This window comes from Pleuronectes platessa, chromosome 2 (assembly GCF_947347685.1).
Source record: "Pleuronectes platessa chromosome 2, fPlePla1.1, whole genome shotgun sequence".
In the NCBI taxonomy this organism is placed as follows: Eukaryota; Metazoa; Chordata; class Actinopteri; order Pleuronectiformes; family Pleuronectidae; genus Pleuronectes; species Pleuronectes platessa.
In genome coordinates, this window is record NC_070627.1 from 10,152,961 (window position 1) to 10,172,736 (window position 19,776).

The 19,776-nt window shown below is 41.9% G+C and overlaps 1 protein-coding gene and 1 non-coding gene across 7 annotated transcripts; both read left to right on the forward strand.

Annotated features, from left to right (window-relative positions):
* Positions 1–1,169: 1,169 nt before the first annotated feature.
* On the forward strand, positions 1,170–18,352 carry LOC128447780 (dual specificity calcium/calmodulin-dependent 3',5'-cyclic nucleotide phosphodiesterase 1B). Of its 6 annotated transcripts, none has more exons than XM_053430130.1 (14): positions 1,170–1,688; positions 7,039–7,152; positions 9,229–9,411; positions 9,801–9,867; positions 10,004–10,120; positions 10,309–10,449; positions 11,058–11,158; positions 12,740–12,865; positions 14,073–14,174; positions 14,402–14,525; positions 16,471–16,552; positions 16,846–16,963; positions 17,513–17,646; positions 17,880–18,352. In XM_053430130.1, the coding sequence occupies exons 1-14, from the start codon at positions 1,612–1,614 to the stop codon at positions 17,975–17,977; spliced, it is 1,584 nt and encodes a 527-aa protein (XP_053286105.1). In that variant the 5' UTR covers positions 1,170–1,611; the 3' UTR covers positions 17,978–18,352. The 6 variants fall into 6 exon arrangements, with proteins under 6 accessions (XP_053286105.1, XP_053286088.1, XP_053286096.1 ...); XM_053430113.1 differs by having other exon boundaries at positions 1,184–1,688; positions 17,510–17,646; XM_053430121.1 differs by having other exon boundaries at positions 1,185–1,688; positions 14,405–14,525; positions 17,510–17,646.
* trnal-uaa (transfer RNA leucine (anticodon UAA)) lies at positions 17,060–17,142 on the forward strand. The gene has a single exon. It is a non-coding gene; the product is annotated as a tRNA-Leu (tRNA).
* Positions 18,353–19,776: the final 1,424 nt, after the last annotated feature.

A 19,776-nucleotide genomic window follows, 5' to 3' on the forward strand; every position in this document is an offset into this window, starting at 1 on the left:
GCTGCTCTCCGCCCTCTGTTCTGTTCTCCTTCCTGAGTGGATGAGTCTTGTCCTCTTCATATTTTATGTATAATTTAAATGATGCTCTCCAGTTGTACAGAATCAGAAACACTTCCGGTTATAATTAGAGTTGCCCTTGACCAGCACTGTTCCTCTTTCCTTCTTTTTCTTTCTCCCTTCTGTCTCCTCTCCATTCTGGTTACCACACTAGAGACAACAATGCCCACATCAAATGTGTGTGTGTGTGTGTGTGTGTGTGTGTGTGTGTGTGTGTGTGTGTGTGTGTGTGTGTGTGTGTGTGTGTGATGACCCAACCTTCTCACAAGAGCTCAAGAGGATCAATTCCCTCTTGGACAACACTTGTGTGAACACACAGATGTACACTGAATTATAAACAGACGACAGAGCTAACAACAGCTCATTGTCCAGTCACACACTCTATGTTTTTGTGTTAAAGGCTTAAAGTCTCAGCAATCATGAACAGATATCATGTTCCAAAATATATAATCTGACAAAAATGATGGCAATAAGGTGCAAAAATATGATGCAGTTTGAATAAAAACATATTTTTTCTGTCATTTAAAATGTCTCTAACGTGACCAGATATCAGTTGTGGGGTTTCACAGCCTTATTCGACGACTCTTTCATTTATTTTCCTTCTAAACATTTGAAGAGATTTTTTCTTCGCCTGCTTTAGAAGAGGTTGTGTTGATAACATTTCATCAATAACACTAACAAACCACAATCGATTGTTTTATGTCATGATTATTGATAAGTTTGTTAAAACTGGTCGCTCTACCTGGCAGCACACGATGAGTCCTCCTGCTGGGGCCCTGGGTTCGGTTCTGACCCGGCCCGTTGCGACTTGTTTTCCCCTGTTCTCTCTCCTCTTTATACAGTTGGGTAATCTGGTCCACTGCTTCACAGTGTAAAGGTCAGACCCTTTTTTTAAGACTTTTGTTAAACATTTAAAAAATGTAAACACTGTTGAATTGTACTACTTTAGGTCACATGATATGTGTCATAGTGCATTATAAACTGTTTATATATTACCAACGAATGTGGGCGTACAGTCAAGTAGTAAAGATAGTTCTGCTGTTTTTAGTACAACCGAAGCAAAACAGAAAATCACATTATTACTAGTATTGATATTATATTTTATTTGTTTCCTTATTGTACTCATACTGACTGTTTTGCTTTTTAAGGTCATGCATGGTAAGGAACTATTTCCTCTGGAGCTCCGCAGTGGATCCAGTGCTGAGACCCTGAGGACAGCTAATGGTGGAAACTCTGGTCCCGATATAAAGAGTCTCCCCTGATTGTGTTGGTGACGCACAGCCATTCCTGCTGAGTAGTGGAAGATTACACACACACACACACACACATACACACACACACTAACACACACACACACACACACACACACAAACACACACGTGCACAGAGGGAAGTGAGTGTTAACAGAGCAGCATAAATTAACATAAACTACAGTATCCATACACACACAAATGAAACAGAAGACAATCACAAGTCGGATTTATAGCAACACACAGAGCTCATCCTGAGTCTCAACACACACATGTTCTGCCGCAGCGTTCGGATCCACAGGTCATGTCTCAGACTTGTAAGGTACACAGAGCAGCTGAGGGACATCTCCGTCCTGTGACATGGAGGACCACACGGGAAAGGTCAGAAACTGCTTCCAATGTTTATTGCATACACGTGGATTTACTATGTGTGTTCTGCTGATTGGACACTTTGCAGTTACATTAACAGGTTGCTGCAGTGAGCTGTCAACAAAGTTTCCTCCTCATCAGGGATGTGAACACTTATATATAAATATAGTCCGTATGATTTGTTGATTCTTTGTTAATTTAAATACTTATGCCTCTGTGTTTAGGAAGAATGTTGGTGTTTTAACTATAAAATAGGTAATTTTGCATAATGATACATGTCAATGGATTATTTTACCTAAAACATCTAAAAATGTAGGCATGTGATGAACCAGGAACCATAAATGTGTGTACACAGCGTAAAGGCATCCAACCAGTTGTGGATGAGATATTTTCAGTCTTGACCAAAATGGAAATGAGGCAACTCTGGCTAAAATAACAGAGCACACTGAACGTTTTCGTAAAGACAGTTTTGAAGTTTGAAATATCCATAAACTAATCTCTGAGAAATTGGGAAAAGTGTCAAAATGAAAAATGCAATGGAAAGTCAAAAAAAAGTGATGCCAAACATCTACTGGGTTCTGCTTTGAGTCCTTCTACAGGTTTTGTGGAAATTCACTCAGTAACTTTTTCATAACCCTGCAAATAAACAAACACACAAACAGGCGGGAGACAACATAAGCTCCTTGGCCGAGATAATGATCAAGGTGAGGTCTATAGATTATTCTTATCTGGAAAAAGAGATTGCCACTGAAATTTAAAATGTTTTCAGTTCTGAAAGTTTCACAAAGAATACCATCACCGCCGTTGTTTTCGGTTGAAGACGGATCAAACTTTGACAAAATCTGCTGAAATCATCTGCCTGGCTTCGAGATACAGCTGAATGAATAATAATACGTATGAGTTAGACTTTTCTGGCTGTGAAGTTCATCCAGATAAGCTTTGTTATTTTTGATGAACCTCTGAGTTCTGAATCCAGTTAGAAACTCTTTGGTTTGGGCAAAACTAACTCAATTCCACTGTTGTAAATGAAATAAAAACACAAAGCGACCCACTCCCTGTGGCCCTCGTCACCCTCAGTCTCTTGAACCACTGATTCCCAGGCAGAGGCACGTAACATTTCACTGGGATTTATGATGCCACAAAGCCAGATTTCTCTCCCGGAAGTTGTTGAGTCTGTGACTAATAATCATCTGAGGTCCGTGAGTGGACAGATCAGAGGGTGGAAGTTCGTCATCATCACAGACTGAGAAGATGACGGACCAACTCAGGGAAAGACATAAAGCATCTCTAGAGCATAAACAGAGACAAGTTACAAGGGATGGACATTCCTTTTTTAAGTGACTTTGAAGGAAAGTGGATGTATTACTGCCATTATTATTTCCAATTGATATGGCAGTTCTAGGGGGGGAGGATGATCCCATACAGTGACACATGAGAGGGTGAATCATAAGTCGTAACATTACTTCTCTTCATTTTTTGGGATAATACGTTGTGTCATGTCAAAGAGCATGGGAGCATGAGAGTCAGTCTGACCCAGCAGCCCAAGCAGGACACACAGGGAGGACGACAGCAGGCAGGGGTTTTCCCAAGCCACGCTGGAGCACAGCTCTCTCAGTACTGACAGATTTAGGATCTGCAACTGTAAAAGTGTTTAGGGACGACTTAGACATTTTAACTTCTAGGTGCCAAACTCTTTACTGATCACAAAAGTCTTACATTTACTGATGAGACATTTCATGTAAACTACTGATTTAATTTTAAAGGTTCAGTGTGTGGAATTTAGTGACATCTAGTGGTGAAGTTGTATGTTGCAGCTGATTTCCCCTCACCGCACCCTCCCCTTCCAAGCATGAAAGAGAACCTGTGGAAGCATTCAGTTGTCTTAAAAACTCCAATTTAAACTATTGTAAAAACATGGCGGCCTCCGTAGAGAACCGTCTCCTGAAAGTTATTAAAAATAAAAGGGTAGGGTAAAGAAAAAAACTATTCGTACAATTTAGAGGAAACACACAAGTGAAAACATCATTAGAATTATTTTATACAAAATTTCTGCCAAAGGATCCAATTCACCTTAAACGTACACACTGAACCTTTAATTGTGATGTGAGCCTCTGTGCTTTTGATTGAAGCCGCCGCCGCTGAGTGTGTCAAGTATTAGCAGCTTGGTAATTTGCGTCTTTGACTCAAACAGGGATCCAAAAAGGCTCCATTTCATGTTAAAAGCAGTCGTTGAAATATTATTTAAAGTGAGGCTGCCCTCCCACCCTGCATTATGTTTGTTGTGCACACGCCGCAGTGAAACTATCGGCCTGTTGTGGGTGGCTGTGGAGGACAAGCCTTGTTTATGTATCTTGGTTAAGGGGTGACTCTGGTGGGTTTCTCTCAAAGACTCCCTCTGTGCACTTCCCTGATTTGCGGCTGCGGTGGAAAATTCTCATTTGGGATTTGAGCACACACACACACACACACACAACACACACACACATACACACACACACACACACACACCACACACATACACACACACACACAGCTTGAAAGCCTCGCAGTCAACACTTCATCAGCGAGTCAGGTCAAGTAACTCACTTCACACAACGGGTGTGCGCATATGCACAAACACTCATTCACTGACAAAGATACACACACACACACAAGGCGTTCTCTCTCTCTAACTCTCTCTCACACACACACACACACACACACACACACACACACACAGTGTTTAGGCCTGCCTAACCAATCAGAGTGAACTGCACTCGGTCCCCAGAAGTGGGTGGGGGAGCTGTTGAAACAGAAGTCTGTCTTAGGACGAACAAAGTTTGCCTTGGTGGTTTGGAGAACTTTTCTGCTCACTTCTTCTCTGCAAAAAACTTTCTTTTTTCATCCACCTATTTTTTTTTATTATTATTTATGAACTCTGGGGTCCATTAGGGCGAAGCTTGAGTGTGGAATGGCTGAACTGGTGCGAATCCGTAAGAAACGGCTGCAGATCCCCATCTCTAGGTAAGACAGGGGGGAACGATTACTACCTAGTATATCATAATTAGCTATGTACATGTTCAGCCTCTGTGTGACTGATAAGTCCTTACCCAACATCTTTACAATGATACTGTTGCAGTCAGGCTGTAGTCATGTACTGATGTAGTTTTCTTGTTTTGTAGAAACGGAAATATGTGACCACAAAAATGAACCACGCTAAGACAACTAGTGAGTGATAATGCAGTGGATTTGTTTGGGCATATTTCATATCTGCATAAACTTCACGCTCTGCAAATCAAAACACCAGAAGCTTATTCTCACCTTAGAAAGTCTCCTCACTCCTGCTCTTGAATATTCAGAGCACTCGTGACGGTTTCCTTTGGACTGCAGCAGCATGGGAACACACACTTGTTGCTCCAAGCGGTTGCAAGAGCTCTCATTATTACTCATGCTCTTTCGCAGCGGGAGGGAAACGTGGTGCAGAGGTGATGGGTCATGTGGTTTTGTTTTGGTCAACACGTCGATGTGTGAGTGTGCTCAGAGTTCAGAGCTCTGACTCCTGTTGGGTGTTTAGCTTTTTTAGTTTTTCACACATATTGTATGTCATGTTAGTCCATAATCACAGGTGAAATTTGGAGTGGATTTTGTTAGAATGAATGAATTTCCTTCTTGTCTGTGCAATACCAGCTTTAAATCTGACAAAAGCTCGGAGCTGACAACACATTGAATCTTCTACTCTCCTGCTCTGATCCACACTTTGTTAGGATGACACTATGCACTGTAGAGATTCAACAACGTCTGCGCCAAAGGGAAATGTGTCATTTGTCTCTATAAACAAAAGTCGCTCAAGTGCACTTGACAAGAAATTTCCTGTAAACGTCCTGTCAGAGGCTCTTCTGCTGCGAACAGTTGAAAGCAAAAAAAAAGAGACTGTGCTATCACCAAAGATTAGTTGAGATTGAAAGTGAGCCGTGGTATTTAGACGCATGCTATTTTTATGACTCAACAGCTTTTCAGAGCTCCTTGCCAGCGTGATAAACACTTTGAAAGCTGCGAGCGCCTCATCTCCGGGAGCTGGCCCCAGCAGCGCGGCCCTGGTGCAGTTTGGGAACACAATCATACTGGTGGCGTCACCGTGCAGGCGGGCGGCCCCACCGCGACGCTTCAGAGGAATTATCTGTGTCTCAAACGTGTTATCATAGCAAGTGAACCTCTCTTTCAAACAGCCCGGGAGAGAGTCAAATCCTGTCAGAGCAGAAAGATTCAAGTTTTATAAACTGAGGGTGATCATCAGACACTGTATATGCTGTTGGAATAAATACTGAGATGAGGTCAACGCACTGCAGACGGGAACATTGGAGATAATCTCCGTGTCGTCTGACGGCAAATGAGCCTCTGGGCACACTGGTCAATATTTGGGGGCTTACCGGTGAAGTAAGCAGATAACCGTTCCACAAGACTCCAGCTTCTCTTCGCCAAATGTTGTTTACACTGAATAGTTTATTTCATCACATGAGTTGAATGTTTACCCTCACTAAACACAAACAGTGATAGTGAACCTGTAAGTGTTTAAAGGTCCCGAACGACCATTTGCCTAATATCTATTAACAGCTTTCTGCATCGTAATGAAGAAAAAACTAAAATAAACAGTAGCTGATGCATTTCAGTCGTTGCACTCCACCTCTGCTTTCCACACAGACTGCTGAACCGTGGGCAACCATAGCCTACACGCTTGGTCAAACTGGAAACAGAATTCAGAAGGTTTTCCCTTGTATGTTCAGTTACAGAGTCTGTTTATAGAGATTCCATTGCAGATGACATGTGCTCTAAGCATTTGCTTTTTAAACTACAGCAGGAGATTTATGCACTTCTCTTGTGTAAAATCACCAAGAACCAAGAATGAGATCAGAACGTGGCGCAGAAAATGCAAAAACAAAACTCTGCACGTACCTAATCCCACTTTGACAACATCGGGTTACATAAGTCTCTGACCATGGGAAGTTTTCCTCTCATGGAAAATTTGGCACTAATGGTGCCCGTTTGCCACTGGCGTTCTTCGGACAGCTTGGCATTTAAATCGCTTCCAAATGAACTCTTTCGTGAGGGACTTCTCTCAGCCTGTTGCTGAAGCACTTCTCGGGCTTCATTTCACTTTCTCCAGTGACAAACACTGACAACTTACACAAGGCTGTGGGGGTTAGAATGCTTCTATCACGAAATGCTACCGTTTGGCTCAAGGACCTTAGTTCTACCCGGCTTTAATCTCCAACCATCTTCACACTATTGCCTCTCAGCGATTCCCGTACCGAGAGATGAAACAGCTTCCCAGTACATTGTGTGTTGTTTTGATCCCGTCTGAATGAATGGTTTTGTTTCCTTTCAGGCTGCGGAGCATGTTGAAGCAGCTGGAGGAGAAAGATGTCGACTTTGAGGAAATCAGAAGGAATCTGGATTTAACAGCATCGTTGCTAGAGGCAGTTTACCTGGATGGAACAAGGTTTGTCTTTAATCACATTATCTTTCATTGTATCTTTATCTAGGTATCGTCTCATTGAGAATAAGAATGTAATGCGTTTGATACATAAAGCTGTTTAGTTGACATTTTATATCAATTTGCATGCAAGCATCTGCAGGTGTTCATGATCTCTTTTTTCATGCTTTTATGATGGGGCTCTATTTTCGGCATCTGAATGCATCTTAATTAGGAGAGTGTACACAAACACTTACGCTTGTTTAACGATTAAATAAAGGTCACTTTGTCAGAGGCATGGTTCAGAATGATTGTACTTATATAATCATGCAGTAGATTCAATAAACCAATCAGGATGCCATCTCCCAGTCTGAGAGTTAATAAACATGTTTATACATACTGCTAACACATTGGCTAATTTCCCCATTAAGGAGAAAGAGAGCACTTCCTTCCGCACTCTCCCTTTGTGAACAAGTAGACCCCCCCCCCCCCCCCCCCCCTCACATTGTCCCCACATGTGCATCCCTAAATCAGACCAATGCACAATTGCTCACGGATGCTCCTCACGTTAGCGATGCACCAAAACGCACCTGACAACTCTTCATTTTATGACTAACTCGTCCACGGGTGATCAGACGGGTCAGTTTGCTCTTTATGCAAAACCAGACGGTAAAATGACAACTGCATTTCCGTCTGGAAACTAGACACTTGCGTTGGGATTGATGTTGACCTGTTTACCTTCCAACTTTCAGTCAGAGAGTCAGTAAATATATACATAATAACTTAGAACTATTCCTTTAAAGGTCCCCTTTTGCACTTTCCTGATTTTTAAGTTTAGAAGATTTTTGATGATATAACCTAAAAACATCTCAGTTTCACATCTCTCTCCAGGATCGTTGGCAACAAAACAGAGGATCTGAGTTTCTCATATGATTGGATGCTTTCTAAATAACGCGTGACCAGGCCTATCAGATTGCTGCCTACTACTGTAGCTTAGTAAATGCCGTCAGCACTTACATGTGCCGAACAGATGCTCAAATTCAATCTCAAACCCACCAGCTGTACTCGATGTGAAGCCTGGTTCCGGTCCGAGCCGCTCTACGATCTGTCACGTGACTGTCCACAGTTTTTCAGCTTCAATATCCGGTGGCAGGAGGCCTGGAGTCCACTGCTCCAGAGTCCAGTTGCCCTGTTGATGTGTGTTTCCCCTAACCTGAGCCCAGCCTTATCCCAACCCAAACCACTGATGGTGGGTGCAACACAAACCCAACTGGGGGAACAAATGTCCAATGGGAAACACAATTTGCCGAAACACTAGGACATTGCCAGCGTGCTCTGAGGCCTGTCGGTGGCGTGTGCGAGGCTGCCGAATCTGACCCAACAGAGGGATTAGGGAGGTGTGTGAGTGGGCAGCTGCTGCAGACAGAGTGGAACATGACGAGTGGATTTCCAGGAGAATCGGGAGGAGCAGCTCGCCTTCCTGTTGCTGCCGGACAGTCTGGAGTTTGGTACGGGATTGATTGGGTGCGTGGACGGAACGAGCACCAGGGGCAAGGTGACACGGGCATATATGAGGAGATTATGGAAATACACTTTGTCTGGGCAACAGGTACGGGGACATCAACGGCTCGTCCTTTTTCAGAGCTCAGACTCCAGGCAATTGACATAATCCCTTAACTTTGTGTGAAAGCACGCACACAGAGAGAGAGAGAGAGAGAGAGAGAGAGAGAGAAAGAGAGAGAGAGAAAGAGAGGGGGAGAGAGACTAACAGTAAGAGAGTAAAGGGCTGAACAGACAAGAAACCTTAGGAAGTAAGTATTCATATTTCTTCTGTAGCCTCTGGACCTGCTTTACTTTCTTTCTAAAATCGGACTTTCAACAATATGGGACCTTTAAAGCTTCTAAGTTTTCTCAGTGTTTTGCTCTGTACCATAACTTAATACAGAGTTACGCAGAATTCCCTACCCTGTATATTTGAGTGTAAAAACTCAGACGCTGACTATTTATTACTGTCGTCCACCGTTGAGTCATTGACTGCGTCTTCACACCACGTGGATCCAACCACCAGCGTTTATGTCTCTGTGCGTCTGCCGTCCCTCTCAGGCAGTGTCTGGAGACCGAGGACGATCTTCAGCAGCTGCAGTCGGACGGCGTGCCTCCAGAGGTCACCGACTGGCTGGCCTCCACCTTCACGCAGAGGGTCCGACGGCCAATGCGCCGCTCGGATGAGAAGCCCAAGTTCCGCAGCATTGTCCACGCGGTGCAGGCCGGGATATTTGTGGAGAGGTACACGTACAAGTTCAGGATGTTTAATACTTTGCATGAACAAAGCAGCTTCTGTAGAAAAGAGCCAGAAGCAGTCACACAGCTCTATCCGTTCTTTATGACACCTCAATGCAATAATACTAGAAATCTTTCATTATACTGTACCATGAAACTCCCAGTGTTAATGACTGATGTGGTGTAACTGTAACTTAAGCTCACGTAGTGTTGTTGCAGCTACAGACAGCTGCGGTGCACTGTTAAACATTAACCTCCTTCTCTCGTGAAAACATCCTTCCAAAGGGGACGGGGACTTTGGAGGATTTATATAAACAGCCCCTGAGTCCAGTTCACTGCACAGTGTCCACACCTGAACTTTAAGTGAACTCAACATAAACATTGCATTATTCCAGGATGTTCAAGAGGGCCTACACGGCCGCCATGCCCGACCAACCAGCTGCGGTCGTAAACTGCCTCAGGGTAAGCCCCGCCCTCCGAACATAAATCTCCCAGTGAGTCGTGTGTTTATGCAATAAATCGGACATCACTAAAGACGTAGTATACACAGAACAAGTATGCATTAATAACGCAGACGCCTTCCTCTCTCTTTTCCCAGGATGTTGACCGCTGGAGCTTTGACGTGTTCGCTCTGAACTCGGCGAGCTCCGATCACGCACTACGAACTCTTTTCTTCGAGCTGATCACCAGATATGAGCTCAACAGCCGATTTAAGGTCTTTTCATTTTTAGATTTCCTGACACATTCCATGCACGTTATCCCAGATGTGCAAGACTGCCAGTAATCATCGCTTTTGCTTTTGTGTGGTAATTTGTAGATATAATCAGGCATCAGTTTGTGTTGTTGTTGCCAGACCATGACTTGACACAACCGGAGTGGTGATGATGTCATGCATTTTTGCAGATTCCCATCTCGTGCCTGACGGAGTTCCTGTCTGCGCTGGAGAGAGGATACTGCAGATACAACAACCCGTACCACAGCCACGTCCACGCTGCTGACGTGACTCAGACCCTGCACTGCCTGCTGCTGCGCTCTGGACTCGTGGTAGGCTGCTCTCATCTGACCACTTCACATTGGTCACATTCTTTTAAAGGATACAGCCCGTGTTTGTTTTTTTTCCCCTCCTCAGTGTCAACAAACCAAAATGAAATCAAAGAATAAAAAACCCAAGCCCACATTTTTTTAACCGAAGACATAAATCTAATTATATTCTTAAAGATTTCAAATATCCAAGCTAATTTCCCAAAACTGGGCATTAAGATTAAGCTTTTCATTATCCAATGTTTCTAATAAGTTTGAGCTTCAGTCCTATCCTTCTATTTTTTGTCCTAGGTCTGTGGTACAAAGGAATAAACTACACACACTCTACTTTTATACATAGTTTACAGATACAGACAGGCAGGACTCATTATTGGTATTCGATGATGCCTTATAATCTAATGACATCTGCCAAGAAGGTCATGTTTGTTTGAATGTAAGTTAAATTGCTGATAAGAACTATCATGTGTAGGATTGATGTGTTGCTGCCCCGCGTTGATACTGTGATACTTGATCCATAAACATGAAAACTGATATGATTCTGTCCTATGTACAATCTGATGCATGGACAGTATATTTTCACATTAACTTGTTCTTGTCTTGTGTCTGTCCAGCACTGGCTGACAGAGCTGGAAGTGTTGGCGTCTCTATTCGCTGCGGCCATTCACGACTACGAACACACAGGAACCACAAACAACTTTCACATCCACACAAAGTAAGCCCTCTTTCTGATGCACGTGTATTTTATAAACCCTGTCTTCAGAAACAGCTACATGTATTTATACCCTGTCCACATATACGACATCCTGTCGGGCAGCTGTAGAATAGCAAGAGATTTCAGTATGTAGACGGCAGGGTCGTTTTAGAACGAGAGAGGCAGAGAGAGCACTAAAGCAAACACTCATGGAAGGAACACAGTATTTTTAGATGTTGATCTTCCACATAATAGAGCGGGAGAACGCAGTCCAGTCTCTTGGCACTCATCGTCATCATTATGCTTTATTTTGGGAGTAAAGCACAAAGATGCTTGTCCATGAAAAACTACATGTCCCGTTTACTGTATCTTTAGCATCATCGATCTCAAAGTCACACTCCGCCTAAGTACATCTTCAAACAGTCACTTCTTGCAAGCTTGAGATATTGGCTGATCTGACTGAGTCTGTTACCTCATGAAGAATGTTGGCTGGACAGCTTGAAGTCATGTTGGTTACCAAGCTCAGAATGATTCTGAGGATTCTGCAGCACAAGTCAGGCAGATGGCGTTAGAAGATTCTGTGTTTCAATAATTATAATAATACTACGACTATAACTAATATTAATATTACTATTAAATATAGATTAATATAAAAAAAAGTCAAGGTACAAAGGTTCAAATGTAATATAATGGTTTCTGTGTGTATTTTGCTACTGCGGCATGTATCTTTATGGGAACTTATTTCTTAAGAAACTAATAACTGAGGAGAAATCATATGAATGTTTATCACAATGAAAATGTAATTACGTGCACGTCCACAGCAGCTGAGGTGAACAATAAATGCTAACAAGCAGACTAGGAAAATTCTTAAAAGAAAAGTATTGCATTATATATATTCTGTTTCACAATATTCTCTCCATTTCACTATAATTAGGACCCAATGACTTTGACCTCACCAGGAACCCTCCTTCCTGGGACATTAGTAGGAAATTATTGGGCCATAAAAACAAGTTCTAACTATGTCTCTATCCACTATGAATCTTTTCTTTATTCAACCCACATGAAGTCAAGCTGACCACAGCCCCTCACACTGCAAACCTTGTCCCAAAAGACATTTTAACACTGAGCTGAATATTTTATATATATTACACCATTTTCACTGGAGCTTTACACGTTGTTTGGTTTTAGCAGAAGCTTCAAAATTATACTTTTAACACTTGCTACATATTTTAACAGTGTTATAAAGTAGATTAAGTGCAAATGACTGGACAAAGGACTCCTGACTGAGAAATTAGTTCATTAACTTGCCATAGTGAGTCATTAACACCCACATTGTGTTTTAACACATCCCACTCCCTCTTCAACACTTTTAAATTCATCATTATAGACCTGCAGTCACATGGCTTTAATCGCTCCCTGAGGACCGTCTCTTTATCTCATTCTCACCACCTCCACCCTGCGACTACCGTGATGTACAGTGGCCCTTTAATTTCCAGCCGACCCATAAATGTCTCTATTTCTCTCTCTCTCTCTCTCTCTGTCTCTCTCTCTCTCTCTCTCTCTCTCTCTCTCTCTCTCTCTCTCTCTCTCTCTGTTTTCCAGGTCAGAGTTTGCGTTGATGTACAACGACCGGTCGGTCCAGGAGAGCCATCACCTGAGTGCGGCGTTTCGGCTGCTGCAGGACGACCAAATGAACATCTTCGTCAACTTGACGCGAGAGGAGTGGATGTAAGAGGACCAGATGTTAACTCCAGATAAGACCCTCAATAGAGCAAATATACCTGCACCAAGGCAACAGTCCCCTTACATTCAATCGAGCTGCACCAAACTGCTCACACACATAGATAACGACTCCTGATATCATGAAGCTATCGGTTTTATATCCTGCTGATAAGTATCATCTGAGCAGCTAAAGTCTGATGAGTCACTCGCTTTTTTCTGTGCCATAGACCAAAATGTATTTTCCAAAACCCATTAAAAGCTCATCAGTGGGCACATGTGCACTTACTTTTTGGGTTTTAGTCCGTCCCCTCCCCCCAACACACACACACACAGAGGAAACTGTTATTACTCACTGGTGAACCAAATGTTTATTAATCCGCAGTTAAAAATCGTCCTACACAAATACACTATTTATTCCTACGTTGCTAAAAACTATAGTGCCAAAGGTCTGTCCGGGGCATGTGTTGATAACACATCAACTGCAGATTTACTATTGCTGATTTGAAATAAGAGAAGCTGTGTCATATTGATTGTGGAAAAAGTGGCAGAAGAGTAACTGTCTGTCCATCATGAATTGCCCTGGTGAGACCTTCCAGGTCTTCTCCTCCGGCCGACCCTGATCTTTGACCCCCGGAGATGAAACGTCTCCTTTATGAATCGATAACGGATCTTTTCACTATTTGTATTTAGTTACTCATTCATCAGTCAGCAGAAGTGTAGTGGAGGAGTCACATGTACGTTTATTGACAAACAGAGTTGTGGTCAGTGAGCTTAAATGGTTATAAATTAAAATAAACATCAGCAAGTTAAGTATTAATGTAAAACAACTTTGTTCAAAGGTTATTAATATTGACAGTAAACTATAGATAAGCCCAGTTTCTATTTATTGTTGTCACTTTTATAGTACAGCTAGCAATGTAAGTATCCATATTGTTTATACTGTACAGTTTACAACGGAGACGGATGCTTCAAAAATCATATACACAATGTGAGACTTATTTATGGAGCAGATCTGTAGATATCGCCAAAAGATAAACACCGGTAGCATACTGTGATGGGCTTTTCTAGCAGTCAAGCGTTACCAGGGGAACAAGAAAATCCATTAGGAAATCTACAAAGGTCACGACCCCACTGCATCCCCCCACCTGTTTCCCTCTATACGTTCCTCTCTCATCGTACAAGGTCGGCTAGTAATCTGTGTGTCTGTTTACAGGGAGCTGCGCACCCTGGTCATAGAGATGGTGTTGTCCACAGACATGTCCTCCCACCTCCTCCAAGTCAAAGCCATGAAATCCTGCCTCCAACAACAAGAGCGGTAACGGCTAATGGACTGTGCTGTTGTTCACGCTGTGTTGCACAATCAACAGGTCACACAATGAATGTTTTACCGCCGCTGATTGAAAAACATCCTGCACGGAGAGGCAGACGGGGGGAATGAGTGTCACGCTGGCTGGTGTCAACGGGGGGTTTCCAGTCATGTGTCGGGGTTACAACGACAGCACAACAACAACAACAACAAGCACTTTTTTTTTCTCTCTCCAGCAGGATTGACAAGCCCAAAGCCCTGTCTCTGCTACTGCACACGGCCGACATAAGCCATCCGTCCAAGCCCTGGGCGCTGCACTCTCGCTGGACCAAGTCTCTGATGGAGGAGTTTTTCCAACAGGTAGGACGGCTCATAGACCTCAATTCATACGTCGTGTCCCAATACAGATGGAGGTCTGCGCCGCTCATGAAGGAGATGGTCTTTGTTGGTCCCCGTATAGATCTTGAAGGCCAAACTAAAATGAGACGCTCTGGTCTGCAGAAGGTTTCTGTTTGTCCCATCTTTACTGCTGTCGCCTAGCAACAGAGCTGCAGTTGGACACGACCAGAACATTTGAATGTTTTTTTAACGAGTGAATCGTCAGCTGTTTGGCTGAGTTGAAGTGTGATACTCAAGCATCGACGTCTTGTCACCAGGACCTCTTTGAAAAACCTTTGGAGAAGCTTTGAGATGGGACGGTGGAGCCCCTGTGACGCATTAGGTCTTCAAATGGTGCCTCCTAATGATACAGCCTCTGTGTGAGACACAGCTGTTATGTCTCTTCTCTTCTCTTCTCTTCTCTTCTCTTCTCTTCTCTTCTCTTCTCTTCTCTTCTCTCCTCTTGTCTCTTCTTATCACAAGTTCGTGCCAAAACAAAAAACGTGTAGTCAGGATCAGTTGTCAATCATGACATTCACCCCATATTTATAGCATGACATAATGAATTCAAACAAAACTTAATGGTAAAGAGGGATGAGACCTGAAATGACAGAAACCCTCTTTAAGGAGAAAGTTCTTGGACTACCATGGTGCAGGTGGGATTAATGCTTTATACTGCAAACACCACCAAGCTGCTCTGCTCTAGGTCTATGGTAAAGGCTATTATGGATTTTTGTTAAAAATGATTACATATTAGAACAACAAATTGATTATGTTCCCAATAAACTTTCTCTCAAACAGCTAACTGAGCGATCAACTAGAAACTGTATTTCAGCACTTCCGGAGAAAAATGTAGGCCATCCTGTAGGGAAACAACATAAAGAGAAAATGTGACCAAAATATGAATAAATAATTACAGATGTTATGTAGAGTAACTTTATCTTTTGTGTTACTGTCTTTCTGAGAATATGAATATCACATCCTAAGCTTAACATTTTCTCTGAAGGATTGTAAAGAAAATCTTTTCATGTATAGACATCACCATTCTCTCATGTCTAATCTTCTTCTGACTGGTTTGTTCAGAAATTACCTCAATGCTGCGTCAAAAGGCCGGATGTGTGATAGTGGCTTTTGTAAATGACTCATCTGGGTCTAAGAGGCAGAGCGGGGGAACCTTCAGAGAAGTTCATTACGTCAGAGCTATTGAAAAACCACAGACCGAAGGTGTATGAAGTGGAGACGGTCAGAGAGAAGAAGGTCTCCATGAAAAGGTTATTGAGCACCCACTGTGTTTGCTGAAGGCAGACCTGGGGACCTCAGCTTTCATCCATAATTGAAGTCTGGAGAACTTCCACTCAATGAGTCAGATATAAACCAAACTGGTTGATGCTGTTGAAACCAAATGAAAACTTCCGTCTTGACTTTTGGGAACAAAAAAGTTCAAGATGAAATGTGAAAAAACTGTAAAAAGTGTAGCATTTGTGGTGAGGTTACTTTGGTTCAACTTGAAAACTGAGGTTAGTTAAGTTATCCTGAACAATGGTGATAGAAAATGACAAAGTAATCTCTCTTTTAGACCTAAATTCATGTATTGCTAAATTCAAAGATTAAAAAGGACTGAAATTTTTTTGGATACTGGAATATGTAGCTCTGGGATATAGAGACTTTGTTTAAATATTGGTATGTTAAGGAACCTCCTTAAAAGATTGGACTTGAAAAAGAAATAGAATAGAGGAGGTGTTGAGCCCTGTTCTCCTTGAAAATAAGGGTTAGGGGTTAATACGAAAAATAACACGAGCACTCACATGGTTTTGTTTGTTTCTCAGGTTCCGGGAGTTAGAATCAAATAACCTTCAGGAAGTTATTTTCAGGCAATGTGTGGGACGCTCTTTAAGATGTTTTCTCTCTCTCTTTCTATCTTTGTGAGGGTGATAGAGAGGCGGAGCTGGGCCTGCCCTTCTCTCCTCTGTGTGATCGAAAAAGCACTCTGGTAGCCGAGTCCCAGATCGGTACGTCTCACAAACAGCTAACAAAACCTATTAACGTCAATGATGTCCTTTATAAACCAATTGTTCCCGTGAAAATATGAAATTTTGTCTATTGCCCTTTTCTACTTCTTTTCAAATGCAACATCCTAATCAGTGTAGGCTTTACTCTTATTTCAGCACTTGTGAAAATCATTGAAATCATTGAACTGTATTTGTTTGTCTCACTGCTCCTCACCACATTGCAAAATTCATATTTCTATGTCCCAGAAACATCTTATTTTGACATGCTGATGCGCTGACATTTATTCTTACAGGCTTCATAGACTTCATCGTGTATCCTACTTTCTCTCTGCTGACGGACATGGCTGAGAAGATTGTTATTCCTCTGGTGGAGGAGAATCCAGGTCCTCCAGACCCTTGTAACAGACACAGGTAGATACACAGACAAGACTGTGTGTGAAAGGCATTGAAGTGTTTGGTAATGATAAGGTGTGGAGTGACTTTGTAGGACGGACCTTGGGACTATGTACCAGGATGGCCGAGAGGTTAAGGCGTTGGACTTAAGATCCAATGGGCAGTTGCCCTCGTGGGTTCGATCCCCACTCCTGGTATTTGGCTGATGCAAGGATGACATAAACATTGCTAATTTTCTCTATCATCTGAAGTCTCTTAATGCCAAACTGTGATCAATGTCTGAAGATGCTGCACATATCTTGCATTATGGTCATTCAAATTTGACTGTAGCTTCAAGCATATTTAGGAAAGGGATATAAAGATTGATATCAATATTGTCATCTCGACACAGAGGTAAACAAATTAAACTAATACCTTCAAAAAGACGTTTCAAGTAAATACAGGAATGTTATGAAGAAACAATCATCCAAACAAGTTATTATCCAAACCTCCTTGTCGACACATAACCAAGAAAAGAAAGAAAGAAAGAAAAAGGATAAAGCTCTGTGTTATATGTCTCCATAGTAGTCTGTGGAAGGAGAGCTCCAGAGGTCTGCAGTGGAGTCTTGCTCACATCACAGCTGAGCTGGTGAGCTTCCGCTCCACATGGACACGACACACCGAAGACAACAAGCTCAAATGGAAGGACAGCAGCTCCAATGGTATTTAACACATCATATTCATTAGTGAACAAAGAAAATACCTGAGTTTAAGATTTCTAACTTTAAATGATCAGAGAAATGTTTAACACAGGTATTTTTAGCATTGATTGGATTTCTTAAACACCATTCATGTCAAATAGATCCCATGAGGAGATCAATAGATACAGATATCATTTCCCTTTCAGCTGAACAAACATTTTCCAATGTCTTTTCCGATATCCTTGATCCCCCAGGATTTACAGAACCCAAACTGACAGAAGAACAGACGTCCAGACAAGAGGAGCGCTCAGAAAAATCCCAGCAGGATCCCACCCCAGATACAAACCAGTAGACGTTTTTTACAAGTGCTTTTTTCATAGAATAAACCAAGGTTAGCTGAGGATGACATTGAGTCACTCTTGTAACAAGACGACAATGTTCTGATCGATAGATGAAAGTGGGGAGGAGAGAGGGTGTTAAGTTTAAGACCATCTTCCCAAGGTAAGATGCAGTCACAGAAATGTCCTCATGTCTTATTTCAAGTGTAGTGTAACTATGCTAATTTAAATGCAAAGTCGACATGCTGGCCATGTTATACAGTAAAGTCCGTGTAATTAATTTAATTTGCCACATAAACGCTCATAAGGGAATAATTTACTCTTTATCTTTTGAACTGAACAAAAATCATTTAATCAACAATCATCAATAAACCTTGAAAACATGTCAATGTTTGTCGTACGTGCTGATGGTGATTATTCATAATGGGGGGGGGGTCAAAAAGTTTTCTTTTACATTGAAACATTTCAAGGATTTTATGATCAAAAATCCTAATCTGTGAATTTTAACCTCTAATTGTAATAATTATTGTATTAGATTCAAATTGAGTGCCGGCAATAACAACATTATCCGAATAATAATGTGCTGTAAAAAGTCTCTTGCATTTTTTACTGTGATGGCAAACTAGCCGATCACATTCAACAAAATACAAATTTCTCTTTGCTCTCTGGACGTGTATCCACCAATGGCCCATTATCCAGTCTTGTTAAAGTACACTTGACCTCTACAGAGAAGCCATGTTTGCCTCTTAATAATAACTGTGCAGTGGAAGCATCATGTACGTGGGTAATAGCTAATTAAATCATTTTAATACAGGCTGTTGTAGCTCCAGCACATTCATAATTCTTCAAGTAGCATTTAGCAGTTTAGATGTGGAGATATGATTTGCACAAAATGGTACAGAACATTTTAAAGAAGTCTCTGGTGCAGGAAGTTTGATACAGAGGCCGAGATATCCTACTCATTTATCTTTAATATGGGTCACACTTCATATCTATACGAAAACCCCTGATCTTACCTATTCTATTTAGACATTCTTAAACGTGCTTTTTCGATGATCCTATGATTTGAATATGCACCATGAAAATGTCACATTCAAGTGCCCCTTAAAACTCTGCTGACTTCAGTTCTCTGCTCTCCCAGCAGGAGGGGCTGTAAAGCAAAGGGAAATACTGCCCTGAGGCCTCAGCTTCAAACTGAAAGAAGTTTATGATCATGTTTTCTCTCTTTCTTATTTAAGGAGAAGAAATGTAGCTTTTCTGTATTTGAGGAGGATTTATCGTAACAATTAACACAATGACTGAAGACACAGCTCTGTTACTTCTCTACCCGTCCCCCAGCACACGCTTACACACACGTAGTGAGGATGTAGACACAAAACAGACGTGATTGCTTCTCTAATGTGTGTGAACAGCAAATCATGCAATTCTTTAAGATGCTCATCATCTTCTCTTAATGAGTCAAACAAAAAAGTGAAATAAATCAAATGATGACACCGACATTCCAACAACGATTTGCACTGAGCAGTCTCCCACAGACTGGTACCTCCAAAGGCAACATACATATCCGTATAGATTTCACAAGTAGTTCAAATTTCTGGAGAGTCCCCAAAGATATTTCATAAACAGTTCTGTTTATGAAAAATGAATGTGTCTTTTACGCTCCTGGCGCCGAGTACAGTGAATTATTTATCTCCAGGGTGCCTATTTTTAGGATAAAGCCAAAGTGAATCTCAACTGAACACATGAGCAGTGGTGCAGTGATGTCAGACCCTGCTAATTGACACTGACGGTTGAGTTGAAGTTTTCTGATGGA

Coding starts and splice junctions, on each gene's coding strand:
- LOC128447780 (XM_053430113.1), top strand. CDS start 1,612: ATGTCTCAGACTTGTAAGGTACACAGAGCAGCTGAGGGACATCTCCGT. Junction 7,153..9,228: donor GTTTACCTGGATGGAACAAG/GTTTGTCTTTAA, acceptor CGTCCCTCTCAG/GCAGTGTCTGGAGACCGAGG. Junction 9,412..9,800: donor GCCGGGATATTTGTGGAGAG/GTACACGTACAA, acceptor GCATTATTCCAG/GATGTTCAAGAGGGCCTACA.